This window comes from Podarcis bocagei (assembly GCF_964188305.1).
Source record: "Podarcis bocagei genome assembly, chromosome: 1".
NCBI classification, from domain to species: Eukaryota; Metazoa; Chordata; class Lepidosauria; order Squamata; family Lacertidae; genus Podarcis; species Podarcis bocagei.
This window is the reverse complement of record NC_138125.1, coordinates 111,217,018-111,240,595: the sequence shown is the minus strand read 5'-3', so window position 1 is coordinate 111,240,595 and position 23,578 is coordinate 111,217,018. Positions and strand designations below refer to the sequence as shown.

General features: G+C 44.3%; 1 protein-coding gene and 1 long non-coding RNA gene across 13 annotated transcripts in view; one reads left to right on the top strand and one right to left on the bottom strand.

Annotated features, from left to right (window-relative positions):
• KCNH7 (potassium voltage-gated channel subfamily H member 7) overlaps positions 1-15,542 on the top strand; it is a 263,311-nt gene extending 247,769 nt beyond the window's left edge. For all 12 annotated transcript variants that reach the window (XM_081199246.1, XM_081199245.1, XM_081199244.1 and 9 more), the window contains 3 exons: positions 4,746-4,914; positions 13,524-13,713; positions 14,604-15,542. In XM_081199246.1, the coding sequence (XP_081055372.1) occupies positions 4,746-4,914; positions 13,524-13,713; positions 14,604-14,873 (629 nt within the window). In that variant the 3' untranslated portion in view covers positions 14,874-15,542. The remainder of the gene's footprint in view (positions 1-4,745; positions 4,915-13,523; positions 13,714-14,603) is intronic.
• Positions 11,115-23,578, bottom strand: part of LOC308582341 — a 117,713-nt gene continuing 105,249 nt past the window's right edge. Inside the window, exons 2-3 of the long non-coding RNA XR_014005631.1 lie at positions 11,806-12,739; positions 11,115-11,634 (exon numbers count right to left, since the gene is read on the bottom strand). This is a non-coding gene — a long non-coding RNA (uncharacterized lncRNA). The remainder of the gene's footprint in view (positions 11,635-11,805; positions 12,740-23,578) is intronic.

Sequence of the window (23,578 nt, the reverse complement as noted above, 5' to 3'; positions counted from 1 at the left end):
CGTCATCATCACCACCATCAGTTGTTATTATTAGCCGCACACAAGGAACTCCTATGGCAAATTACATCCAATAAACAGAAATATACACTAAAACTCATTGAATGTTGGTAATGTTGGTGCCTGGCAGGCTTCCATGGAGAGAGCATTTCAAACTCAGGAAGCCACTACAGAGAAGACTCTCTTTCTTGCTCCCCACCCCAGCGTGGTGTAGTGGTTAAGAGTAGTGGACTCGTAATCTGGTGAACCGGGTTCGCGTCTCCGCTCCTCCACATGCAGCTGCTGGGTGACCTTGGGCTAGTCACACTTCTCTGAAGTCTCTCAGCTCACCTCACAGAGTGTCTGTTGTGGGGGAGGAAGGGAAAGGAGAATGTTAGCCGCTTTGAGACTCCTTCGGGTAGTGATAAAGCAGGATATCAAATCCAAACTACTCCTCCTACTCCTACTCCTCTTCTTCTACTCTCATAACACTACAATGCCACTAACCTTACAACTCAGTACAAATGTACTGGCGGGGGGGTGAGGGTGGGAGAGAGAGCCAGAGGAGGGGGAAAGTGTAGGAAACTAGAGGAGAGAAAGAAAGAAAGAAAGAAAGAAAGAAAGAAAGAAAGAAAGAAAGAAAGAAAGAAGTGGCACAAAAATTAAGAAATCTTGCATCTTATTTTCTTTTTAAAGCAACTGATGAGTGTGATACGTGGATAAGCACTCATTCTTGGATGTGCTTAAAAAGCAGGAGTGGACCCTTTTAAAATAGTTTCCGAACTCTACCAGGCATTTGGAGTGGTATAGGAGTCATTATCCACTGTGAGCACAATTTAATAGGTGTCATGTGCAATCCATACTCCAAGTGAGGCATGTGCGTGCACATTTCACTGATTTCCCTTCTTGGTGCAATTAAATATACCTATTCAAAAGAAGAATTCCTGTGTCATTTCGCACCACCAGACAATTCAGCAAACACGTCTGTAATGGGATGATTAGCTGCTTGTGCGTAAAATCGTGCTCCCTCAGAGTTTGTGCGACTCCACAAACCTCTGTGTGTGACAGAGCTCCACAAACATGTCTGCTCTTAGTCACTCGTAGAGTCTGACAGTGGCTGTCTGCGGAAGCGTTTCCAGCAAAGAAGCTCCTTAAGGGAAACGCGTCTCCTGGACTCACGGCGTGACAGTTTCCGGCGAGGTGTGGGTCTCCCTATGGGAGACTCAGATACCTCCCCACTGTTCTCGCTGGAAGCGTCTCTGAGCCCTCCCTCCTGCTCGCATTCCCTCAGAGATCCACTCCTCCCCCTGCTGGTTCCTGCCTCAGCTGTTGAGTCTCTTTCTTCCTCCCTGAGACCCTCCACCGCCTGATGCTCCGATGGCAGTTCCCTGACATCCACCTCCCCTCCAGGGCCCCCCTCACCCCCTCCCATTTCCTCTTCCCTGGGAGGTGAAGGGTTAAAACCCCGAAAAGAATCTTCTTCATCTTCAGACGTCTCGAACAACTCCCTCCATCGATCGCCGTCCTGGCTCGCTGAATCCTCCTCCTCTTCGGAATCTGTGAACCCCTCCAACTCCTCTTCCTCGTCGGTGGTGGCAAAGTATTTCCTTCGGAACCTCGCTACAGGCTGAGGTTTGCGTGGGAACCTCTGATGAAAAGTTTCTATTAAAAATTCGTCATTGACATCCTCTGCCCTAACCCAGGTGTTTTCCGACTCCGGTTCCCCTTCCCACATTACCAAATACTCAACTTGATCTCCCTTCCACCTGGAATCGAGGATCTCCGCTACATGGTAGCTGTGTTCCTTCTCCTCCATTGCTGGTCCCCTAGTGACCCTCCCTTCACTGTCCCCTTTATACGGTGACAGCAATGACCTGTGGAAAACTGGGTGCAGCTTCATGTGGTTCGGTAACCGGAGTCTGAAAGCCACTGGGTTGACCTGCTGCATGACTTCAAATGGTCCCAGCCTTTTGGGTCTTAACTTCTTACAACCCCCTTTGAATGGCAACCCTTGGGTTGACAGCCACACCTGGTCCCCCACCCTGATGCTTTCACCTTCCCTTCTGTTTTTGTCTGCCTGCCTCTTATATTCCTCCTTAGCCCTGTTTAAGTTGAGTTGGAGCTGGCGATGGATCGCTTCCATTTCTTCAACGAACTGCACATTAATGGCATATTGCATCTCTGTCCTAAAGGCATGGTAATCCTTGGGGTCCCCCCCAAACTTCTGCACCAATCCTGGTACCTTTCTGGGGAACTGAGTGGCTCTCCCCTTCTTGTCTGCATCCTGAGCCCTTCTCTCCTCAAGCCTCGCCGTCTGCAGCGCAAGTTGGACTTCCAACGCTCGGTACCTTTCTTCCAAGCTTGGACCAGCGCCAACTCCTGCTCCTCCGGTTCCGGCTGGTTCGCTCATGATGCTTTCTCCTGCACAGGCAGCGTACAGAGTCTGTCAGACTGCTGTAATGGGATGATTAGCTGCTTGTGCGTAAAATCGTGCTCCCTCAGAGTTTGTGCGACTCCACAAACCTCTGTGTGTGACAGAGCTCCACAAACATGTCTGCTCTTAGTCACTCGTAGAGTCTGACAGTGGCTGTCTGCGGAAGCGTTTCCAGCAAAGAAGCTCCTTAACGGAAACGCGTCTCCTGGACTCACGGCGTGACAGTTTCCGGCGAGGTGTGGGTCTCCCTATGGGAGACTCAGATACCTCCCCACTGTTCTCGCTGGAAGCGTCTCTGAGCCCTCCCTCCTGCTCGCATTCCCTCAGAGATCCACTCCTCCCCCTGCTGGTTCCTGCCTCAGCTGTTGAGTCTCTTTCTTCCTCCCTGAGACCCTCCACCGCCTGATGCTCCGATGGCAGTTCCCTGACAACGTCTTTCTTTTTTTACAGTCCGGAATGCTGGCTGAACCCCCTCAGGTTCTTGTTCTTGCAAAATGTCGAGATTCCTACATTTGCAGTTGGGAAGCTCACCTTTTTTCTTTTGGCGGCCACAAAAGTGTTTTTGCAGCTATAGCAACATTTTCCAAGGCAACCTAGTGCAAACTGTACTCTGGGCTAAATTTAGCAAGTTTAAGAGGTGTGTGTTTTTATTGTGACCAAACACAAACCAATATAATTTTCCTTTGTTCCTTTGCTGGGGCTCTCAGTGGTGTTATTAAGAGCAAGTCATCTTTGATCGGGGGGTGGGTTGGGGGTGGTTCTTGTGGTTAATGGTGTTTGGTCCAGTCATCTGTGCTTGTTTTCATTGCCATTCTTAATTGAATTAATTCAAAACACTGTTTTCTGCAACACCTATAAATATATGGCTGCAAATGTGTGGTTGTTTATTAATTTGCTGATTTTACCTCTGTATCGTAGGCTAGCTGTATATTCTCACATACCTCTCCCTACTTTCCACCCGGAGAAGCAAAAGATCTTAACAGAGTTCAAGGACAGGCAAAAAGACTCAAAAAGAACATGAAGCTGGGCTGTTGAGGAATGTGGCCTGGTGAGAGGAAGCGTGGCTGAGGAGGTGGTATAGCCTGGGAGACAAATAGAGAGGATGCTGAGGTTCATTTGGCTCCCAGGACTGCGGTTCACCATCATTCTCTATTGCCAGGCATGGAATCATTTAAACCTTAGTCTAGTTCAGGAGTGGGGCACTTACAGCCCTGCAAAGGCTGCTAGTCTCCAGTTCCCATCAGCCCCATCCAGCATTGCCAGTGGTTGGGAATACTTGGAGAACTGTCTAGGAACTGCTGGGTGGCCACAATTTAATCACACCTGCTTTAGTTGCCTGGCAGTGAGTTAAACTTACTTAACATGGAACCGTACAATTGTAGAGTCGGAAGGGACCACATGGGTCATTCATTCCAACCCTCTGCAGTGCAGGGATCTTTTGCTCAGTGTGGGACTTGAACCTGCAACCCTAAGATTAAGAGTCTCCTGCATTACCCACTGAGCTATCCTACATTTTTGTTTAAGCATTCCACAAACATTTGTCCCACTGTGCAGTGCTTGTGATGTTTCCCAGAATTACAGCCTATATATTTTCTTTGTGGGAAGAAAAAAGATTTTTAGACCTTATTTACATGTAAAAACGATGGTCTTTTACAAATCAGCTCTTGGAGGAATGCAAATAATGTATTGTATTGTTTGCATTTCGATCCTCAAATGAATGAAGTAGTTTTCCCATTGTTTTCCACCCCGTTAAAATGTGGGTTGGGCATTTATTATATTTAGAGTTACAGGTATGAGACTGCTTTCTTTCCATGTATCCCTGGAAGTATGACGCACAAGCTAGCCAGCAAAATCATGGCATTGCTTAGAGCAAGGCTTTTACAAAGTTCTCTGCAAGGTCCTTCCCCCTACTTCTACCACAAGTGGCTGGAGCCAATTTGACCAAGGCCTAGTCTGGCATTTGACTAAGTATTACACAGATTGAAATTAATTAACATGACTGAGTAAGGTCCATTAATGTCAACTGTTCTGTTCTGAGTGAAACTTAGTTGAATACACTCCTAGAGGCAGCATATTCGGGACAAAATTTGCGAAAACTTTCCAGGCTATAAATTGTATCTGATCCAGCCTCATAACTGAGCCAGTATGACAGAACCTGTGGCCACACCAGTCCACTTTATAAATGCTTCTTCTCATACTTGAGGCTAGAGGACAGTGCGAGCATCATCATGAAGACAAAGGAAAAATAACTTTTGTGGACATTCTCTAACATAGCCTACTCCCATATTTTGTAGCTTTGTTTAAATAACCAACCTCCACTCTGATATTTTGGCAGATATCACCGACAGAAGAATCTGGGAGGAGGATCACAGCAGGAGCCACCAGGAATCATCCAGCCAGTCCGCATTGCCCCATGTCACGTGGGGCATCTCTGAAACAGAGAGTGAGATCAACTATGGAGAAGTGGAACAGAGGCTAGATTTGCTTCAAGACCAGCTCAGCAGGTAAGGAGGGACCTTGGCTATCTGTCATGATTAAGAATGACAACACAGTTTCTCCGGTTTGTGCCTGTGAGCCCAAAGAGAGTGGCAACCCCAAAAGTTCAGCCAAAAAGGACAATTTGATCCATCATCTGAGGGAAGAGGTTTGGTTCCTTTTTCATTGCTCAGTTATTCCTATTCCCTCAAGCAGGGGTCAGCAACCTTTTTCAGCAGGGGGTCGGTCCACTGTCCCTCAGACCTTGTGGGGGACCGGACTATATTTTGGAGGGAAAAAATAAAAAATGAACGAATTCCTATGCACCACAAATAACCCAGAGACGCATTTTAAATAAAAGCACACATTCTGCTCATGTAAAAACTCCAGGCAGGCCCCACAAATAACCCAGAGATGCATTTAAAATAAAAGGGTACATTCTACTCATGTAAAAACACACTGATTCCCAGACCGTCTGCGGGCCGGACTGAGAAGGCGATTGGGCCGCATCTGGCCCCCGGGCCTTAGTTTGCCTTCCCATGCCCTCAAGTATTTCCTCTGATCCCTTTTTCCATGTTTTTTTTCCTTCTCCCGGAAAATGAAAGTTTGCAATGTGTGGCTGTTTCCCTCTTTGAAAAGAGTAGCCTAATGTGTCAGCTGCCTTTGAAGCATGTGTTACATTCCATTGCAAGAACATTCAATGTCTGATGTGAGAGCTATTTTGCTACTTTCTTTGTAATAAGCAACTACAAACTCGTTCCCCACCCTGCAAAAAAGAAAAGGGAAAAGCAACTCTATAAGTGTCACTTAGTCACACTGTGCAAGGAAAACAGTTGTTTTCTTTGTCAAAATACTGTATAGGTAAGCTTCCTTTTCCTAATGCACTCCATATAATATTTCAACACTTCTCTCTTCTAAGTGCCTACGATGTTATGGTAGCAGTTGGTTAAAGAACACAGCTCTCAGCCTTGTTCAGAATAAAGTGAAGTAGAGCTGATTAGTCATACAGCACAATTCACCATATAACTGCATCTATTTCAGAGTATTCAGCATTTATTTGTTTCAGCCAGTAATGCTAAAAATAAAAATTAGCTGAAACCATAAAAATAACATGGAGTAATGAAACAATCCTAAGCAGAGCACAAGATAGTATCAAATAAACAGCAGAATTACCCAGATTTATTTTGCAGCAGCCAAGACAAATGTACCCATTATTGATCTCTTGTTATTTGCATGTAAAAATTCTGACTTCTGGTTGACTAGTTGAACCGTGCCTTCAATAGGAAACAGAAGAATTTATTCTGCACATTTGGGGGGTGGGTAACAGAACAAAATAAGTACTGCTGCTGCTGTTTCTTTGGCGATCATTTGCAGATGAGTAAGATTGTCTTCCATGAACACAGTTTTAACAGCGAGTCCGTAAGTGATTGTGGAGACCAATTCTGGATCCACAAGTCCTTCCACAGTGGGGACATAGGCTTCTGGGTAGGAGTTGATCATGGTAAGGGTTTGCCAAGCATGCCTTCCTCTTAGCGTGTTTCTCCCTTTTGTCCTGAGTTCGAGTGTCTTCAAAACCCATGACACCTTTGGTAAAGGCAGTTCTCCAATTGGAGCACTCGCAGGCCAGTTTTCAGTTGTTGGTGTTCATACATTTTTTTAGATTTGCCTTGAGAGAGTCTTTAAACCTCTTTTGTTGACCACCAGAATTACGCTTTCCATTTTTAAGTTCGGAATAGATAATCAGGCATCCGCAGAACATGACCAGTCCAATGAAGTTGATGTTGAAGAATCATTGGGGTAATAGAACAAAATAAGTGCAGGATGTATTCAACGGCTTCCTCATCATCTTAGATTTTAGGGGAGGGTATAATATTGCCCAAGGGGGTCTTGGGCCTGCATTTATTGAAGAGTTACTTGCCATTCCTCATGTCAAAACACTCTTTGACATGGAAAAGGGTCATGAACTACTATGGTAGATCATCTGCTTTGCAAGCAGAATGTCTTAGCTTCAGTACCTGGCATGCTGTCTGACAGCTTGGACAGCTGCTGCCAATCAGTGTAGACAGTACTGAGCAAGGTGGGCCAGTGGCCTGACCAGTAGTCAGGTATCCCCATCTAATAAAACAGAAGGGGTACCCAGTGGGGTGCCTAAAAGAGCCTTTAGAAACTTGTTCTGAGATTATGCCATAGGAAAAGAAAGCCAAAGAAAGCCACAGGCTTCAGATTCTGTGGGTTCAATTTATTTTGGAATGCATAGATCCTCCAAAATTCCAGGACCCCAGTAACAGATTGCTCTGTTTTAGTCCCAGGGCATAGTCTGAGGGACATGGGTGGCGTTGTGGTCTAAACCACTGAGCCTCTTGGGCTTGCTTATCGGAAGGTCGCGGTTCGATTCCCTGCAACGGGGTGAGCTCCCGTTGCTCTGTCCCAGCTTATGCCAACCTAGCAGTTCAAAAGCACACCAGTGCAAGTAGATAAATAGGTACCACTGCGGTGGGAAGGTAAATGGCATTTCTGTGTGCTCTGGCTTACGCCACGGTGTTCCGTTGAGCCAGAAGCGGTTTAGTCATGCTGGCCACATAACCCAGAAAGCTGTGACAAACACCAGCTCCCTTGGCCTGAAAGTGAGATGAGCACCACAAAGTCACCTTTGACTGGACTTAACCATCCAGGGGCCCTTTACCTTTTAAAACAAACAAACAAACAAACAAAAACCTTATATGGTGTAGCAACCTTGTTGAATCTGAAGAAGTCAGGATCTGCTCAGTGGCAAGATGGGAGACCACCTGGAAATCTCATCTATACCACCTTTAGTTCTATCAGCAAAGTAAGGCAGAATATAAATATAACGAATAAATAAAAGTGTACCTGTGCTTGATCCAGTAAAGAAAACCCTCAGATAATGGAATGATTTAACCTGCTCTGTTTTATAGAAATCAAACTTTCCAGTCATTTTATACCCAAAGAAAATCATTTTGGTTTTTTTACCACAATGGACTTTTAGGATGCAGTCTTATACTCATCTGCAAGGACCATTGCACTCCATGAGACTTTAGCTTGAATAGAGAAGTATAGGATTGCACTGCAAAGCAGTAGAGCACACTACCGGCTGCAAAGCAAACTATCAGACCATCTTTACGATTATCCACTATCTGTTGTGGACAAAAGTATTAGACTTTGGTTGTTACCAGATTACCTCTTATTAAGCATTCATCCTAATTGCCTTGCAAGGATGTATTTTGATGTTGCATCACGCTATTGCTATCCAACACATACCTGTGTATTTCCCCATCACTTTCCTTATTGCAAAAAGTCAGAATTGGTGTGGGGGGGTTTTGGAAGGGGGGACTGGATCTGTTGCCCAAGAGCATTGAATTTTAATTATGCAACCTGGATTTGCTAGTACAGTGGTACCTCGGGTTACATAGGCTTCAGGTTACGGACTCTGCTAGCCCAGAAATAGTGCTTCAGGTTAAGAACTTTGCTTCAGGATAAGAACAGAAATCGTGCTCCGGCGGCGGGAAGCCCCATTAGCTAAAGTGGTACCTTAGGTTAAGAACAGTTTCAGGATAAGAACGGACCTCCGGAACGAATTAAGTACTTAACCCGAGATACCACTGTATGCGATTGAATCCCACCTGTGAAATAGAAGCACCCCCAGTTGACCTAGTGCATTCTATCACAATAAAGTTTTAGGTTTCTGGTGCCTACAGCTTCAGGCTGAATTACAGATTACCTATTCCTGGTCAGTTTTTCTTCAGTCGGAATCATGAGCCCTGTCAGTGCTAACCAGCCACTGATTGTTGTAAGCAAAAGGAAGCAAATCAATAAAACAACTGGCAAGATCTGATGGAACACAGATAAAATTTGCTTTGCTCAGCCTTAAGGCACAAATGAAAGTAAAGTCACCATATTTATCTTGTTGACTCCTTCTGTTTAAGAATTGAAGATTAAATTTGAAGAGGGATTTTAAGATTTACTTAATCATTCCTCAAATCGTAGGGCAGGAAAAAAGGAAAAATAATAATCTTCCTCAAGAGCCAACATAACTGTGAGTTCTTTGTTGTCCTTGCCCCACATGTGTTAAAATCGCCTGCCAAGACAGTAATAGAGTCAATATATCTATACCCAGTAACTCAATTCTAAAACACAATTTGTTCCAAGTTAATTCTATACAGAATTTCAGGTTCCCAGGGCTGATATAGATGTTAACTATTAAAAGAGAGGAAAGAGGAATCTATACTGTAATTACCAGAGAAAACATAATTCAAGCTTGTTTGTTCACTCCTCAATTTTAGGGCCATATTAAGAAAAAAAGTGACAAAGCCTTTTCCTGCTAGTTTATAAGCTTTACACCCAGGTAAAATAATTTTGTCTGAATCAATAGCGACAATCCAGGCTTCTTGTAAACAAATCATATTGTGTCTCCTAAGCCGTTTTTGAAGATCATCCCCAGGGCAACAAGTGGTCCAGCCAGCAATATTCCGTGGAAACAATAGAGAGGCAGCTATTATTCCCCATTCTCTGGGGAAGAGTTCTTTGTCATTGGGACAAGGCATTTAATCAAATCGGGAAGGAAACACTCAACTTCTCCTTAATGGAAGTTCATTTCCCTGCAAGATTTCACTAGATGGTAATGAAGATGGCCTGCCATCATTCTTCTCTTTCAGGCAGCCTAGAATTAATCTGTGGCCCAGAATTGTCAAAAACATAATTTGCTGTCAAACAGTCTCCTCTTTTTCTCTTCGCCTGGGTTTGCACTGGGTAATACAGGAATCATGTTGGGATCTGCTGGATTTTTATCTGCACATGCAAACTTGTGTATTTAGCCTTGTGGTTGACTAAAGGGTTTTCTTGGTTTACATTTTTCAAATATAGGGGGAGGAGCCAAAGGTGGCTTGTCCCCCCCACCCCCACCCCCATTTCCTTTTTTGACATCCTGCTTAAGGCACCTGCAGATTTTCAGTACTTTGCAGAAAGCACATACTGAAACTTTATGTTTGTGCCATTTATGTGGATTAAAGGGCTCTGTTGTCCTTGTCCAACAAATCCACTTAAGAAAACTGTTTGCAGTTAGGAAAGTGATACAGAAATGAGAAGTGCAGGATGAACGAATGATTTTTAAGCACTCTGCAAGCAAATCAGGATGAACCCCCATTTTCATGCATCTGCCCAAAAAACAAATCAGGATGAATCCTCAATAAAAACCTGACAGCCTTATCACTACGCAAGCTTTGTGCAAGTAAATCAGGATGAATGCTTAATAAATAGGCTCTCTTAGCTACTGTTCTTACAATTTATAGGGAGTTTGGGCAGGGGCCTGGACTCTCAGGTTAGTGAGTGTAGATTTGCAGCCTGAATTTTAGTACATGATTTGGCAGTCGTCCTCAATTATGGCAGATTACTTGTCAGCTGATACATTTTATATTAATGACAGGAGCAAGCTAGGAATAAATCACACAAAGTAAAGTGGAGTTTATTGGGGGGGGGAACAGGATCTGCACAGGAATATCAGGCCTAATGATCACATCAGCTCTTCTTCCGTCTTGCCCCCATGAAGCAGTTGCAGAGACTGAAGGTTCCTGCCTTCCCACAACTGCCTAAGGCCCCTCAGTAAAACAAATGTTCAGTAAAACATATTGGAGATGGCTAATCCCGGCAACTCTGAACAATATCCCATTACAGTGGTACCTCGGGTTCATTACTTAATTCGTTCCAGAGGTCCGTACTTAACCTGAAACTGTTCTTAACCTGAAGCACCACTTTAGCTATTGGGGCCTCCTGCTGTTGAAGCACGATTTCTGTTCTCATCCTGAAGCAAAGTTCTTAACCTGAAGCACTATTTCTGGGTTAGCAGAGTCTGTAACCTGAAGCGTACGTAACCTGAAGCGTATGTAACCCGAGGTACCACTGTACATCAGTGCTCTGTAATCTGAAATGATTGGCTGAGTATAGGCTCCTAAACATCAGAAATTTGCTAGAGTTCAGTCACTAAAATGGATCCTATCTTAACTGTAAAACAAAAATGTTGTAGCTGTCCCCTGAATTTAGAAATGGGCATGAAAACAGAAGATATCCTTTGGCACGACCTTTCGGTTTCTGAAGGCTGAAGTATCTCACAGGACCACGCCTCTTCCCTTTTGCAAGTGGAATAAATCTTGTAAACGGGCACAGAAAAGACTTGCAAGAAAGCAGCACTGCATCTAATTGGAAATTGGCCTTTGTCCAGCCTTTTATTTTTTTAATAAAAAAATAAAATGAAATCATTTCCCTAGGATTCCATTACTGTCAGCACTTTTGTCTTGACAAATGGGCAATTTCATCCTGAATTGACAAACTCAGTCTATATTAGTCACCGAGTGCTCCTGGGCACATTGTACTGTACATTTTAACAAGCAATTTAAAGCCGATATAAGACTTCCCTTGCATTCTATGAGCCAATAAAGCCTGAATAGCTGTGGCCTAATTTCCAGTGGAAAAAAAGATAAAAATGCAGCAACATGACATATGTTACAAGACAGCAGGTAGCAGGAAGCATGCAGAGAGCTCTGTCTGCTGCTTCCTGCCTGACAAACCTTTGGTGGTTTCGGATAATCATTTGCAGTGGAGCAGCTTACCTGAGAACTCAGCGCTGTGGCTCTAACTGAGAACTGGTGAAAACTGTCACTGCATTTTCATTTCCTTGGATTTCTGATCAGTTGACAGAGTGTAGTGAGTGTTTATTTATTTCATTTGTAAATTAAATCTAACTTACCGTATTTTTTGCACCATAACACTCACTTTTTTCCTCCAAGAAAGTAAGGGGAAATGTCTGTGCGTGTTATGGAGGAAATGCCTACGGGTGGCATGCCTATGGATTTTCCTCCTCTAAAAACTACGTGCGTGTTATGGTCAGGTGCGTGTTATAGAGCGAAAAATACGGTACTTTTTTGACAACAAAGCGCCCAAGGTGACTCACAACAGTTTAAGAGCAACATGTAACCACATCAAAGTAGCAAAATGCTGTTCGTAACAAAGAGATAAAACGAGAAGCAACGGTAGCAAAATCCACAACAGCAGGAAACCCTCCCCCTCCCCCCAAATAATACAAATTAAGACAGATCAAACACCTGGCAAATATGGAAGCATCTTTTTTTCTGCTTGCCTGGAAGCAAGCTAAGAAAGAGGCAGGCAGGCAGGCAGCCCAAGGAAGGGAGTCCCAGAGTCTTGGCAACACTACTGAGAATTCCCTGCTGTGTGTCTGAGCTTCAGTGCATGGAGGAAGGCTTTTAATGAGAGATTCCCTGCGTGTTGAGCAAGCAACCACCATAGTGAACATTGATCAAGGAAGGGTTTTGCATGGAAACCCCTGCAGGAAGAAAGGGGAAACCTATCCATTTTCGCAGCAGCTCTAACCTGAGATCATTAGGATCACCGTTTTAGAACTGTTTACCTGAGAAAAAGTATATTGCTAGTACATCCAGGTTATTTCATAGTTCCTGCACAGGTAGTACCGGGGGAGAGCATGCCAGTCCCCAATAAATATTATTTCTCTTTCAGAAATTGAACATGTTCAGGATCGAATGTTATTTTGACATGCATTACAGTGGTACCTCGGGTTAAGTACTTAATTCGTTCCGGAGGTCCATTCTTAACCTGAAACTGTTCTTAACCTGAATCACCACTTTAGCTAATGGGGCCTCCTGCTGCTGCCACGCCGCCAGAGCACAATTTCTGTTCTCATCCTGAAGCAAAGTTCTTAACCCGAGGTACTATTTCTGGGTTAGCAGAGTCTGTAAACTGAAGCATCTGTAACCTGAAGCATCTGTAACCTGAAGCATCTGTAACCTGAAGCGTATGTAACCTGAGGTACCACTGTACCTGTATTTGTCTTTCAGAAATTGAACATGGGGCACAAAACTTCACCCTTTTCTCCTCCTTCCACTGAGCCTCTCCTATAATAGTCCACACACACACTGGTGCAGCCATTGAGCTCCTATCTGAGATTTGAAGAAGGGCCTCCTTAGACCAAATCTGAAATGATCTACTCCTTCCCTAAAGCTAAATTGGTCCCCTCACCTGGGATCAGGCACAAACTTTGAAAGCGTTCTTCTGCCACTGAATTCCAGCTGTTCAAAAGCTGCCTGCAATCTGCTCTGTTGTGGGCTGTCGTGCAAACTACCTCCCGCCCAAAGAAGATACGTTAGCTATCTTCAGATATCTCAAGGGCTGTCACATGGAGGATGGAGCAAGATTGTTTTCTCCTGGTCCACAGGCTAGAACCCGGACCAATGGATTCAAATGGCAAGAAAGGAGGTTTCCGACTAAACATCAGGAAGAACTTGCTGGCAGTAAGAGCTGTCCGACAGTGGAACAGACTCCCTTGGAGGTTTTAAAGCAGAGTTTGGATGGCCATCCATCATGTGTGATGTAGCTGGGGGGTGGACTAGATGGCCCTTGGTGTCCCTTCCAACTCCACACTTTTTTGATTCTGTAAAAGAAAACTGCTTGCCATAGAGTGCCATAAGGAATCTTCTCCCCCTGTTTATTCTTGTTCACAAGTATTAAGTGAAGTTACTGCAAGTTGCGGCTCGTTCTTTCTTGCCAAAACTGTGCTATCCCTACAAACATATTTACTGATCTCTTGTTACTTTCCCAGGCTTGAATCCCAAATGACTTCTGACATTCAAACCATCCTACAGCTGCTGCAGAGACAATCGGCACTTGTTCCACCTGCCTATAGCATGGTGGCCACTGGGGCAGATTATCAGAGGCCAGCTGTCCGAATAGTGCAAAGTCTTCACCCCATAGCATCTATTAAAACGGACAGAAGCTTCAGTCCTTCACAGGTATGCATCTGTATACAGATACGTCAGTGGCTTCCTGTGGTTTATTCGGCTGTGTCCTTTCATGGGCAAAAATTCACGTCATCAGATGCATGCATATACGAGCATGAGAAAAGCCCTGTTGGGTGAGATCAAGGGTCCTTCTCTAGGCCAGCATCCTGTTACCCACAGTGGCCAACCTATGGGATACCTATGGGAGCCCCACAAACACAGCCCCCTGCCACAGTCGTTCCCAGCAGAAGCACAGTGCCTCTGATTCAGCGTATACTCACTAGGACAGTTAGCTACTGATAACATTGTCCCTGTGAATTTATCTGTGTCTATTAGACAAGCTATTGCCTATGAAGGTAGGGGTGTTTATTTGTGTAGGTATACATCTTACAATAATGCCAGAGACCCAATTTCAGACCCTCCAAGTGTCCCTATTTTCAGGGACACTGTCCCAGATTTACAGAAGCCATCCTGGTTTCTGATTTGATCCTAGAATGTCCCACTTTTTCTTAGGACATCCCTATTTTCATCAGAGAAATGTTGGAGGGTATGGAGTTATGTGACCCCCCCCCCCCGAGCCAAGGAGATAAGTAACTATACAACCTTTAGAAGACATCTGAAAACAACCCTGTATAGGGAAGTTTTTAAATGTTTAATGTTTTATTATGTTTTATATGTGTTGGAAGCTGCCCAGAGTGGCTGGGGCAACCCAGTCAGATGGGCAGGGTATAAATGATTTTTTAAAATAGCATTATTATAGAATAGGACATCCCTATTTTCATCAGAGAAGTGTTGGAGGGTATGCAGCTTTCACAAAGAGACTTTCACTTTTAGGTTTTCATTAGAAATGGACTCTTCAAAATGCTTTCTGACCCTGCTGTTGTTTGGTTTCATTTTCTCAGTGTCCTGAATTTCTAGACCTTGAAAAATCAAAACTGAAATCCAAAGAATCTCTCTCGAGCGGAGTGCATCTTAACACAGCCTCAGAAGACAACCTGGCATCCTTTCTGGAACAGGAGCAGGCCCAGTCTTTAGAGCTGCCCCAACAACATCATCGTAAGGCTTACCTCCACCAAATCAGACACCCATCCTTGCCAGATTCTTCCCTAAGCACTGTAGGAATCTTGGGTCTCCATAGGCATGTTTCTGATCCTGGTCTTCCTGGGAAATAACCCTTTTATACTCTTACATCACCTAAAATGTAAGTGCTTTTAATGGCTGGGTTTCCCCCCTTTTTTATTTTGTATTTAAATCCTCTATACTTGACTCAGGGGCTGCAAGGATATACCATTATATGCAAAAGTACTGTATATTTTCCTAACTTTGTAGCTTATAAGGTAAGGTTAACCAGTAACAATGTAAATATATAAATATATACATATATATATATATATAAACAAACTGTATGTTCCAAATATAAAGCTGCCAGCATTCTCAAGGCACCTTATATTTTTTAATTTTTTAAAAAGCACCTGCATGTTTGGAAATGATAATGGATCTGTTGCATGGAGACTACTATTTACTGTTTTCAACGAAACCCTATTTTACTGCGGATATGCCTTCCAAAAAAAGCACCCAATAATGATGGTCAACACAGAAATTACGTGTGTTTTTTTAAAGAGCTACTCTGCAGCTCCAGCAAAAAATAAATAAATAAAATTTCAATTTACCTTTTGAAAATTATACAGTGGCCATTCCGGCACTGAACATCTTTCCCCCCCCCCCTTTTATAATCAACACAACCATACCATGGCTTGGATAAAAGACTACAGTAGCTAAGTCTTCTGTGTTTTGGAAGTCATTCATGTAACACACCATTAGCAAAAATAGGTGACTTTTAAAAATAAAACTGCTAGCGCAACTGAGCTGCACAGTGGAAAGCATCATCAATGACTTGCACCCCCATTAACTGAATGATGTCATTAAAAAAAATCTTATTTTCTCTTTATTAAAACCACATCAGTACCTATAAGCTGCCACCCTACAAAAGGCAGTTAGCTGTCAAGAGACCCTCAAACATAATCAAATGCAATAAATATAATTTATACATAACACAGAAGACTTTGTTCCTTTTGTTCAATGCAGAAAGCTGAGAGATGGAAATATTTGGCTCCTTTTTATAATGGACATGGTTGCGTTTTGAGAACTCTCTCTTAATTTTCTACACACACGGGGGGGGAGGGGGAAAGAGACTGATCCAGTTGTGTTCTTACATTATCAGAAGGGTTTTCAATCATCAGGTACCTCTGCTAATGGAAGGAGGCGACCTGCAAATTTGCTCTTCCTCCTGAAATCCCACTACCACCACTTTCCACCATGTTCTAGAGACTCCCAGAACTCTATGCAGCTGATTTTTGGGAGGTGTTGCTGGGAGGAGAAATTAGCAAAAATGCCCCCACTCTTCCTCCATTAGCAGATGCCTTCACTGGATCGAAACTCTTTCCATTGGCTGCAAGAGCACCAGTTGGGTTCTACCCAATTAGATAAACCACTTCAAAGTGGTTTTCCACCTGGGTTATTTTTTAACCTTAGGGCATTCTCACACAATGGCACCAAAGTTGCCCATTCATATAAAACTCCTTACATGTTAAATTTGTTCCTTCCGGGTAGTGGAGCACAATGGGTAGTCTCGATCCATTCTAGTGCAGTACCCACACACTGCGAGGGGCAAGGGGTGGTCGCCGTAGGGCTCAGTAGAGCCTTGGTTTTCTTCTGATCCTTGGCACACTCTCAAATGCAAGCATGCAAATGTAGAATAGGTGCAAGGTAAAGGACCCCTGGACAGTTAAGTCCAATCAAAGGCGACTATGGGGTTGCAGCTCTCATCTCGCTTTCAGGCTGAGGGAGTCAGCATTTGTCCGCAGACAGCTTTCTGGGTCATATGACCAACTAGACTAAACCACTTCTGGAGCAACGGAACACCGTGACATAAGCTAGGGTGCACAGAAACACTGTTTGCCCTCCCGCCACAGCAGTACCTATTTATCTACTTGCACTGGCATGCTTTCGAATTGCTAGGTGGGCAGGAGCTGGGACAGAGCAACAGGAGCTCACTCCATTGTGGGGATTTGAACCGCCGACCTTCCGATCAACAAGCCGTGCTGTTATGGGAACCAGAAGGTCTATCCATACACTGCTGTGTCTCTGTCCACTCCCACCCTACCCTGCTTCTGAACCAAGGCAAAAGTAGTGGGAAAATAGAAACTGGCTGTATTGAACCTTATGGTGACCCATTCATTAAAAAAGCAGTGGATATGCACTAGGATACAGCAGCTCCAAAGTGTGCTTATTGTAAACATGCATTCCCTAAACACATATTGAAGCAACAAACTATTCATTGAAGTGAATGGGGAGAGGGGAGTAGTTCCCAGAAAGCTAGTGTAATATGGAAGCATTCCTAAAGATATATATGTACGATTGAGTGTTCAGTCGGCAGAACAGAAGACTCTTAATCTCAGGGTTGTGGGTTCGAGCCTCACATTGAGCAAAAAGATACCTGCATTGCAGGGGGTTGAACTAGATGACTTGTGGTCCCTTCCACCTCTACAATTCTAGGATTCTAATATATGCCTCAATGTATATATATATATATATATATATATATATATATATATATATGCACACCTCTTCGAGTACAGCTATAAACCTTATTTCTAACTAAGTAAACCAAGTAAGTCTATCCGGTGTCCAAAGCTGACTCTACAAGAGTAAATTTTTCAAAGATCCATAGGTGTTAAATACAGTCTATACTGCATGTGCATAATGCTTTGCGAATACTTAAGATTTAATTTTATTAAAATATAACACGCTTCAAACGTCGTGTTTGTTTTAGAAGAGAACTGACCTTTCTCACTACGGTATTTGCCCAAGTCAAAGCAGCCACGTAATTCCTTAAACTTAAATAAAAGCTTTAAGATGGGAATCTACCAAAAGTGATCCAAGTCAGTTAATTTCTTTAGGTCCGTGATGTGGTGTGAGGAGAAGAGGAAAATAAAAATAAAAATGAGGGAGGCACCAACAGCAGGAAGAATGTAAAAAGCAAGACCAATATCCTAAAATTACTATTTAATAAAGGGATGGGGAATTATTGTTTAATAGAGGGGTGCTTCTTTTAAAGCAGCAGTGGGGGACCTTTGGCTATTGCTGAACTACAATTCCCATCAGCCACAGCCAGCATGGCCAATTGTCAGGAATGATGATGCTCTAGTCCAGCAATATCTGAAGGCACATGCATTCCCTCCATCCCTGATTTAATAGGAAATAGGACGCGGGTGGCGCTGTGGGTTAAACCACAGAGCCTAGGACTTGCCGATCTGAAGGTTGGCGGTTCAAATCCCCGCGACGGGGTGAGCTCCCGTTGCTCAGTCCCTGCTCCTGCCAACCTAGCAGTTCGAAAGCACGTCAAAGTGCAAGTAGATAAATAGGTACCGCTCCGGCGGGAAGGTAAACTGCGTTTCCGTGCGCTGCTCTGGTTCGCCAGAAGCGGCTTAGTCTTGCTGGCCACATGACCTGGAAGCTGTACGCCAGCTCCCTTGGCCAATAAAGCGAGATGAGCGTCGCAACCCCAGAGTCGGTCACAACTGGACCTAATGGTCAGGGGTCCCTTTACCTTTACCTTTTTTACCTTTACCTGTAACAATCATACAAGATCATGAGTAGCACTGCCAGGCTTTTCTGATGGTCCATGTTGGACGTATACAGACATTCCTACATATATTCTGTAGATGAAGAGAACCAAACTGCTTTCGGAATTAGCAGTTTAATAACAATTGTAACGTATAAGGCTTTGCATTGTTTGTGTTTATGGGACACACTTATGGTGATGAGTGTGCAAGCCTTTTGAGATCCACCAGGACTTTTTGAGCTCCCAAGATTGGTCGACAGGGTCTATGCCCGTTAAAGGCAACGTTTTGCCATTCCTCTGGGGGACTTGGAAAGATCACCTGTGTGACAGGGAAATGTCACCATGAGGTGACAACATTCGCCCCGCTTTTGCTTTTCTTTTTTTGCAGTTTCTTTGTTTCATAAATGTGCTTCGGCGTGTGAAATCAAGTTCGGAGCTTATGAAGTGCTACAATAGGAAAGCTAATGTTGTATTTCACATGGCTGGTCTCAATTTCACAGATGGAGAGTACCTTTATAACCACAAAGGAATTACCTGTCAAAAGTGTGAACTCAGCCTGGGACAAAAGCAGCAAATCACCCTCGATTCCCGAAAGAGCTTGACGAATGGACGTTTTGTTTACATATTCTAAAGTTACGTTTGATTCAAAAATTGTGCTCAGAAACTTTTAAACTAGGGTGGGGAACCTCAGGCCTCTGGGTCTCTATTGGATGCCTAGAACTCTTGCCCAGGCCACTCCCATTCCCAGGCTGTGCCCTCGAACTTTAAAAATGTCCTCTTGCTTGCCCAGAAAGGTGGTGTAGAGGTGTATAGGTGAGGCCTGACATTTGCATGGTGAGAACCCATGTCTACTGTTTCAATGGTAAGAGACGCATCTTTTTCTCTGCTTTGGCCTTTAGTCTCCACAACCACTGGTATGTGCCCCCTGCCCCAGATGGGGGGAGCTGAAAAACATTCCCCACTCCACTTTTAATAGGGGAGGGGGGTTGCTTATTTCTTCATGTGCATTAATACAGCAGCCTGCCTTTCCCCCACTCTCCAGTTTCTTGTCAACATCAGCTTGCAGTTTGATTAAAATACCGTATTTTTCGCTCTATAAGACGCACCAGACCACAAGACGCACCTAGTTTTTGGAGGAGGAAGACAAGAAAACAATTATTCTGGATCTCAGAAGCCAGAACAGCAAGAGGGATCACTGCGTAGTGAAAGCAGCCATCCCTCTTGCTGTTCTGGCTTCTGGGATAGCTGCGCAGCCTGCATTCGCTCCATAAGACGCACACACATTTCCCCTTACTTTTTAGGAGGGAAAAAGTAAGTCTTATAGAGCAAAAAATACGGTATGTACAGGAGATGATGTCATCTTCCGCTGTGCTTGTCACAAGCATTATTCCATTATTTAAAAACAACCACCCTACTTCTCTCAAATATTTGGTGCCACTCTTTTCCCTTGCATATTTTATCTGCATGATGCTTCCCAAATGGTGTGAATATAGAAGCTGCCTTAACCCTAACCCTTTGTGCCTGCCCATTATTCCTTCAGGTCTTCCTTACCCAACTCCCTCCTTCTTTCCCTGCTGGCTGGAGCTGGGGGGGGGGGTTGCAGTCCAAAAATAGCTAAAGGTCACCAGCTTCATGAAAGCTGTTCCATGTGTTTTCTTCTCTCTGCCTCCTAGACTGATGTCCTGCTCCTTTTCTCCCCAGTCTTAAGAGCCACAGGTTTGCCTGCATGCAACATTGTGTAAGGGGGAAAGAGGTCGGGTGGCCTGCTGGTTTTTATGTCACAAAGGCATTCGCAGTCTTAGGTAGGAACCTAGGAAAATGCCTTATACTGAGTCAGACCATTGCTCTATCCAGTTCAGGATTGTCTGCAATGACTGGCAGTCAGTGGCGTAGCGTGGGGGGGGCAGGGGGGGGCAGCCGCACCGGGCGCAACATCTGGGGGGGCGCGTTCGCACTCGCAGCTCTCTGCCCCTACCTGGCTCACTCACTCTCTCTCACTGCAATGCTGGCTGTGCGAATCCGATCCGAGCCGCCGGGTCGCCGCCCACTGTGGAGGTGTGCGGTGCAGAGAGAGAGCGAGGGACTATCTGGGGGAGGGACAGTGCAGTGGCTGCCCAGCGCAGCGCTGAGCGCGGGAGAGAACCACACCAGACCAGACCAGGCAGCAGCAAGAAGAAGCTGGCAGCGGCGGCAGGTTAGGGGTTAGGGGGCGCAAATTACTTGCCTTGCCCCGGGTGCTGACAACCCATGCTATGCCACTGCTGGCAGTGGCTGCCCAGGGTTTCAGACAGTGGAGCTTCCCAGTCTCAGCACTACCTAGCATGTGTTCACATTACGGCCTTGTTTCTGCGGTTCATTTCTCAGATATTTCCCCCCAGCTTCTTTTGTGCCAAATTCGTTCCAAGGGGGGTGTTGAGGGGCAGTGATGTCTTTGCCCTATGTATAGGCTAGAGATAATTTAGGAACAGCTTAAGGGCTCAGGTCAGTGTGAAACCAGTTTGAGAAACAACACATTGAACCATAGTGCCTTATAACAAGGTAAAGGTAAAGGGACCCCTGACCATTAGGTCCAGTCGTGACCGACTCTGGGGTTGCGGCGCTCATCTCGCTTTATTGGCCAAGGGAGCTGGCATACAGCTTCCAGGTCATGTGGTCAGCATGACTAAGCCACTTCTAGTGAACCAAAGCAGCGCACGGAAACACCGTTTACCTTCCCGCCGGAACGGTACCTATTTATCTACTTGCACTTTGACGTGCTTTCGAACTGCTAGGTTGGCAGGAGCAGGGACCGAGCAATGGGAGCTCACCCCATCGCGGGGATTCGAATCACCGACCTTCTGATTGGCAAGTCCTAGGCTCTGTGGTTTAACCCACAGTGCCACCCATGTCCCGCCTTATAACAAAGCACAGGTTAAATGCCCATTTTGGATAACACTGTGTGAACATGGATTAAAAACCCAGCCCCGGAAACGCAGTGTGTGCGCAGTAAGTGGCAGTGTGAACCCAACCCTAATGATGCCAGAGGTTGAACCTGAAACTTTCTACAAAAAAGAAGTGCTTTAACACTGAGTTACACTCCTCCCCATCTTGCCGTGGCTTCCCTCTAGGAACAAGAACATTTGGGAGCTTTCGACACGGTAAAAGGCCACATGGTCTTTCAATCGCATCCTACTGGCTTCTCTACTCTCTCATCTTTTGAGTGGCACCTCTCCATCCAGGCTGGGAAAGCAGTCCTGAGTAAGATGTCAGATCCACAGGACTTATAGGAACACTATAGGGAGATATACATTCTATTCATGCAGCCCAATGCAATGTCTTGCTGTGTTCAGTTGGGCTTACTCCTCTGTAAGTGTGCACAGGGATTGTAGCTTTCAAATGCCTACTTTAATTAAAATCCCTATCTGTTTGCTCTGTCCAATCCCCGTTCTGTCATATATAATGTCCCATGTGAATTAAGCACTCTTATGTGCTTAGTTTTTATACAGCTTGGAATCAGCCTGACTCTCTCATCAGCCCTCCAGTACTGATACATTTGAAAGGATAATGCTCCATCAGCTGTGGCTCACTAGCTCAAAGAAAGGAAGGAAGGAAAGCCTATTAGTGGTCATGTATCACCATAGCCTTGCTACAAGAGTTCAAAATGTGTTATAATTGAATAGGTTTCTATGTGAAAACCAATGATTTTTGAAAGATCTATTTAACATACAACAAATCCCCACTGGCACATAAAAATGCTTGCACTTATGTCATTAAAACTATCATTTCTAGTTATACTATATGCCTGTTGCAAAACAAATGGCTCTTTTACTTTATTCCTTGCATTCTTTTTTTAGGCCAGCTGTGCTTTCCTTTATATTCTCTGCTACATTGCCCCATCACTGGATCCTAAATGCACATGTTCCAAACATGTCAATGAGAACGCTCTCATCACTAACCAGCGAAACTCTAGGAGTTTGGATTTGATATCCCACTTTATCACTACCCGAAGGAGTCTCAAAGTGGCTAACATTCTCCTTTCCCTTCCTCCCCCACAACAAACACTCTGTGAGGTGAGTGGGGCTGAGAGACTTCAGAGAAGTGTGACTAGCCCAAGGTCACCCAGCAGCTGCATGTGGAGGAGCAGGGAAGCGAACCCGGTTCACCAGATTACGAGTCCACCACTCTTAACCACTACACCACACTGGCTCACACTTAAGGCAGTAACGCTGAGATCCTTTAAGGAACTCGTTGACTCTCACCTGAGTTTATCGTGAGCCTATGCGTTAAGGTGAAAGCCATTTCAGTCGTGGTAAACAAATGTGAACTTTCTTCTCTCTGTAAATTGAATTATTTACTCCTACTCGGTCCAAACTGAAAAGATGACACCTAAAATATTGTAATGGGGAACTGTCTTATAAGCAGAGATTAACCGTGAGATTCTGTGTCCACTCTGAAGTCCCATTGAATTTATTGAGACTTATTCTCAGCTCAATACGTGTAGGAAGTTTCAGCCTAAAAAAGCTTGTTGATCTTATTAAAAGTAGTATTCTGCAGTTATAAGTCCAGGGATGAACATGAATCAGAGCACTTCAGAAACTTTAGGTACCTGCACTAACAGCTAGCAGTGGAATGTTAGTAGTTAGGTTAGAAATTAAAAAAGGTTCCAAGTCCACAAATCTGAATGCACACAGTAATCGTCCGTTCCAGAAATGTCAGTTATACAAGATGGAGCTCCAATATTCTTGAATCCTGAGGAAATTTAAGCCAGTTAAAGCAGGGCTAAGTTTTTTGTGCCCCCAAACCAGCTGCAAACGAAAACAACAAATTGGCCCTCAAATCATTTTTTTAATTATTTCTGTAATTTTTATTAGGTTCTCCTGAAATTTAGCTTATTTACATCACGGTGGTGGCATGCAGTCTGAGCCTTCTGCCTGAAGTTTAGATACAGATGCATCTGTAGAACTGAAGGGTTGTGTGGTCGCTGTTTTCTCTGAGCTTTAGTTGTGCCTCACTGAAGCAAGGAAGCCTTGGCTTGTTTATACCCACATTTGCATTTCTCCTCTCCAGCTATCAGGAGCAAGCCACCAGATGTTTGGCAGCATGGAGATAGGCCAGCTCAAATTGCCCTTGGAAGATTTTGCTTCTGCTAGTCATACTGATCGCCACATATGGCAGTAGTTTAAAATGTTCTAGATGGCTTCGCTATTTTTGTATGTGTGTTTTTTAATGCTTAAGGCCATTCATGATTTTAATTGAAAGAGATGCAAGTATCAT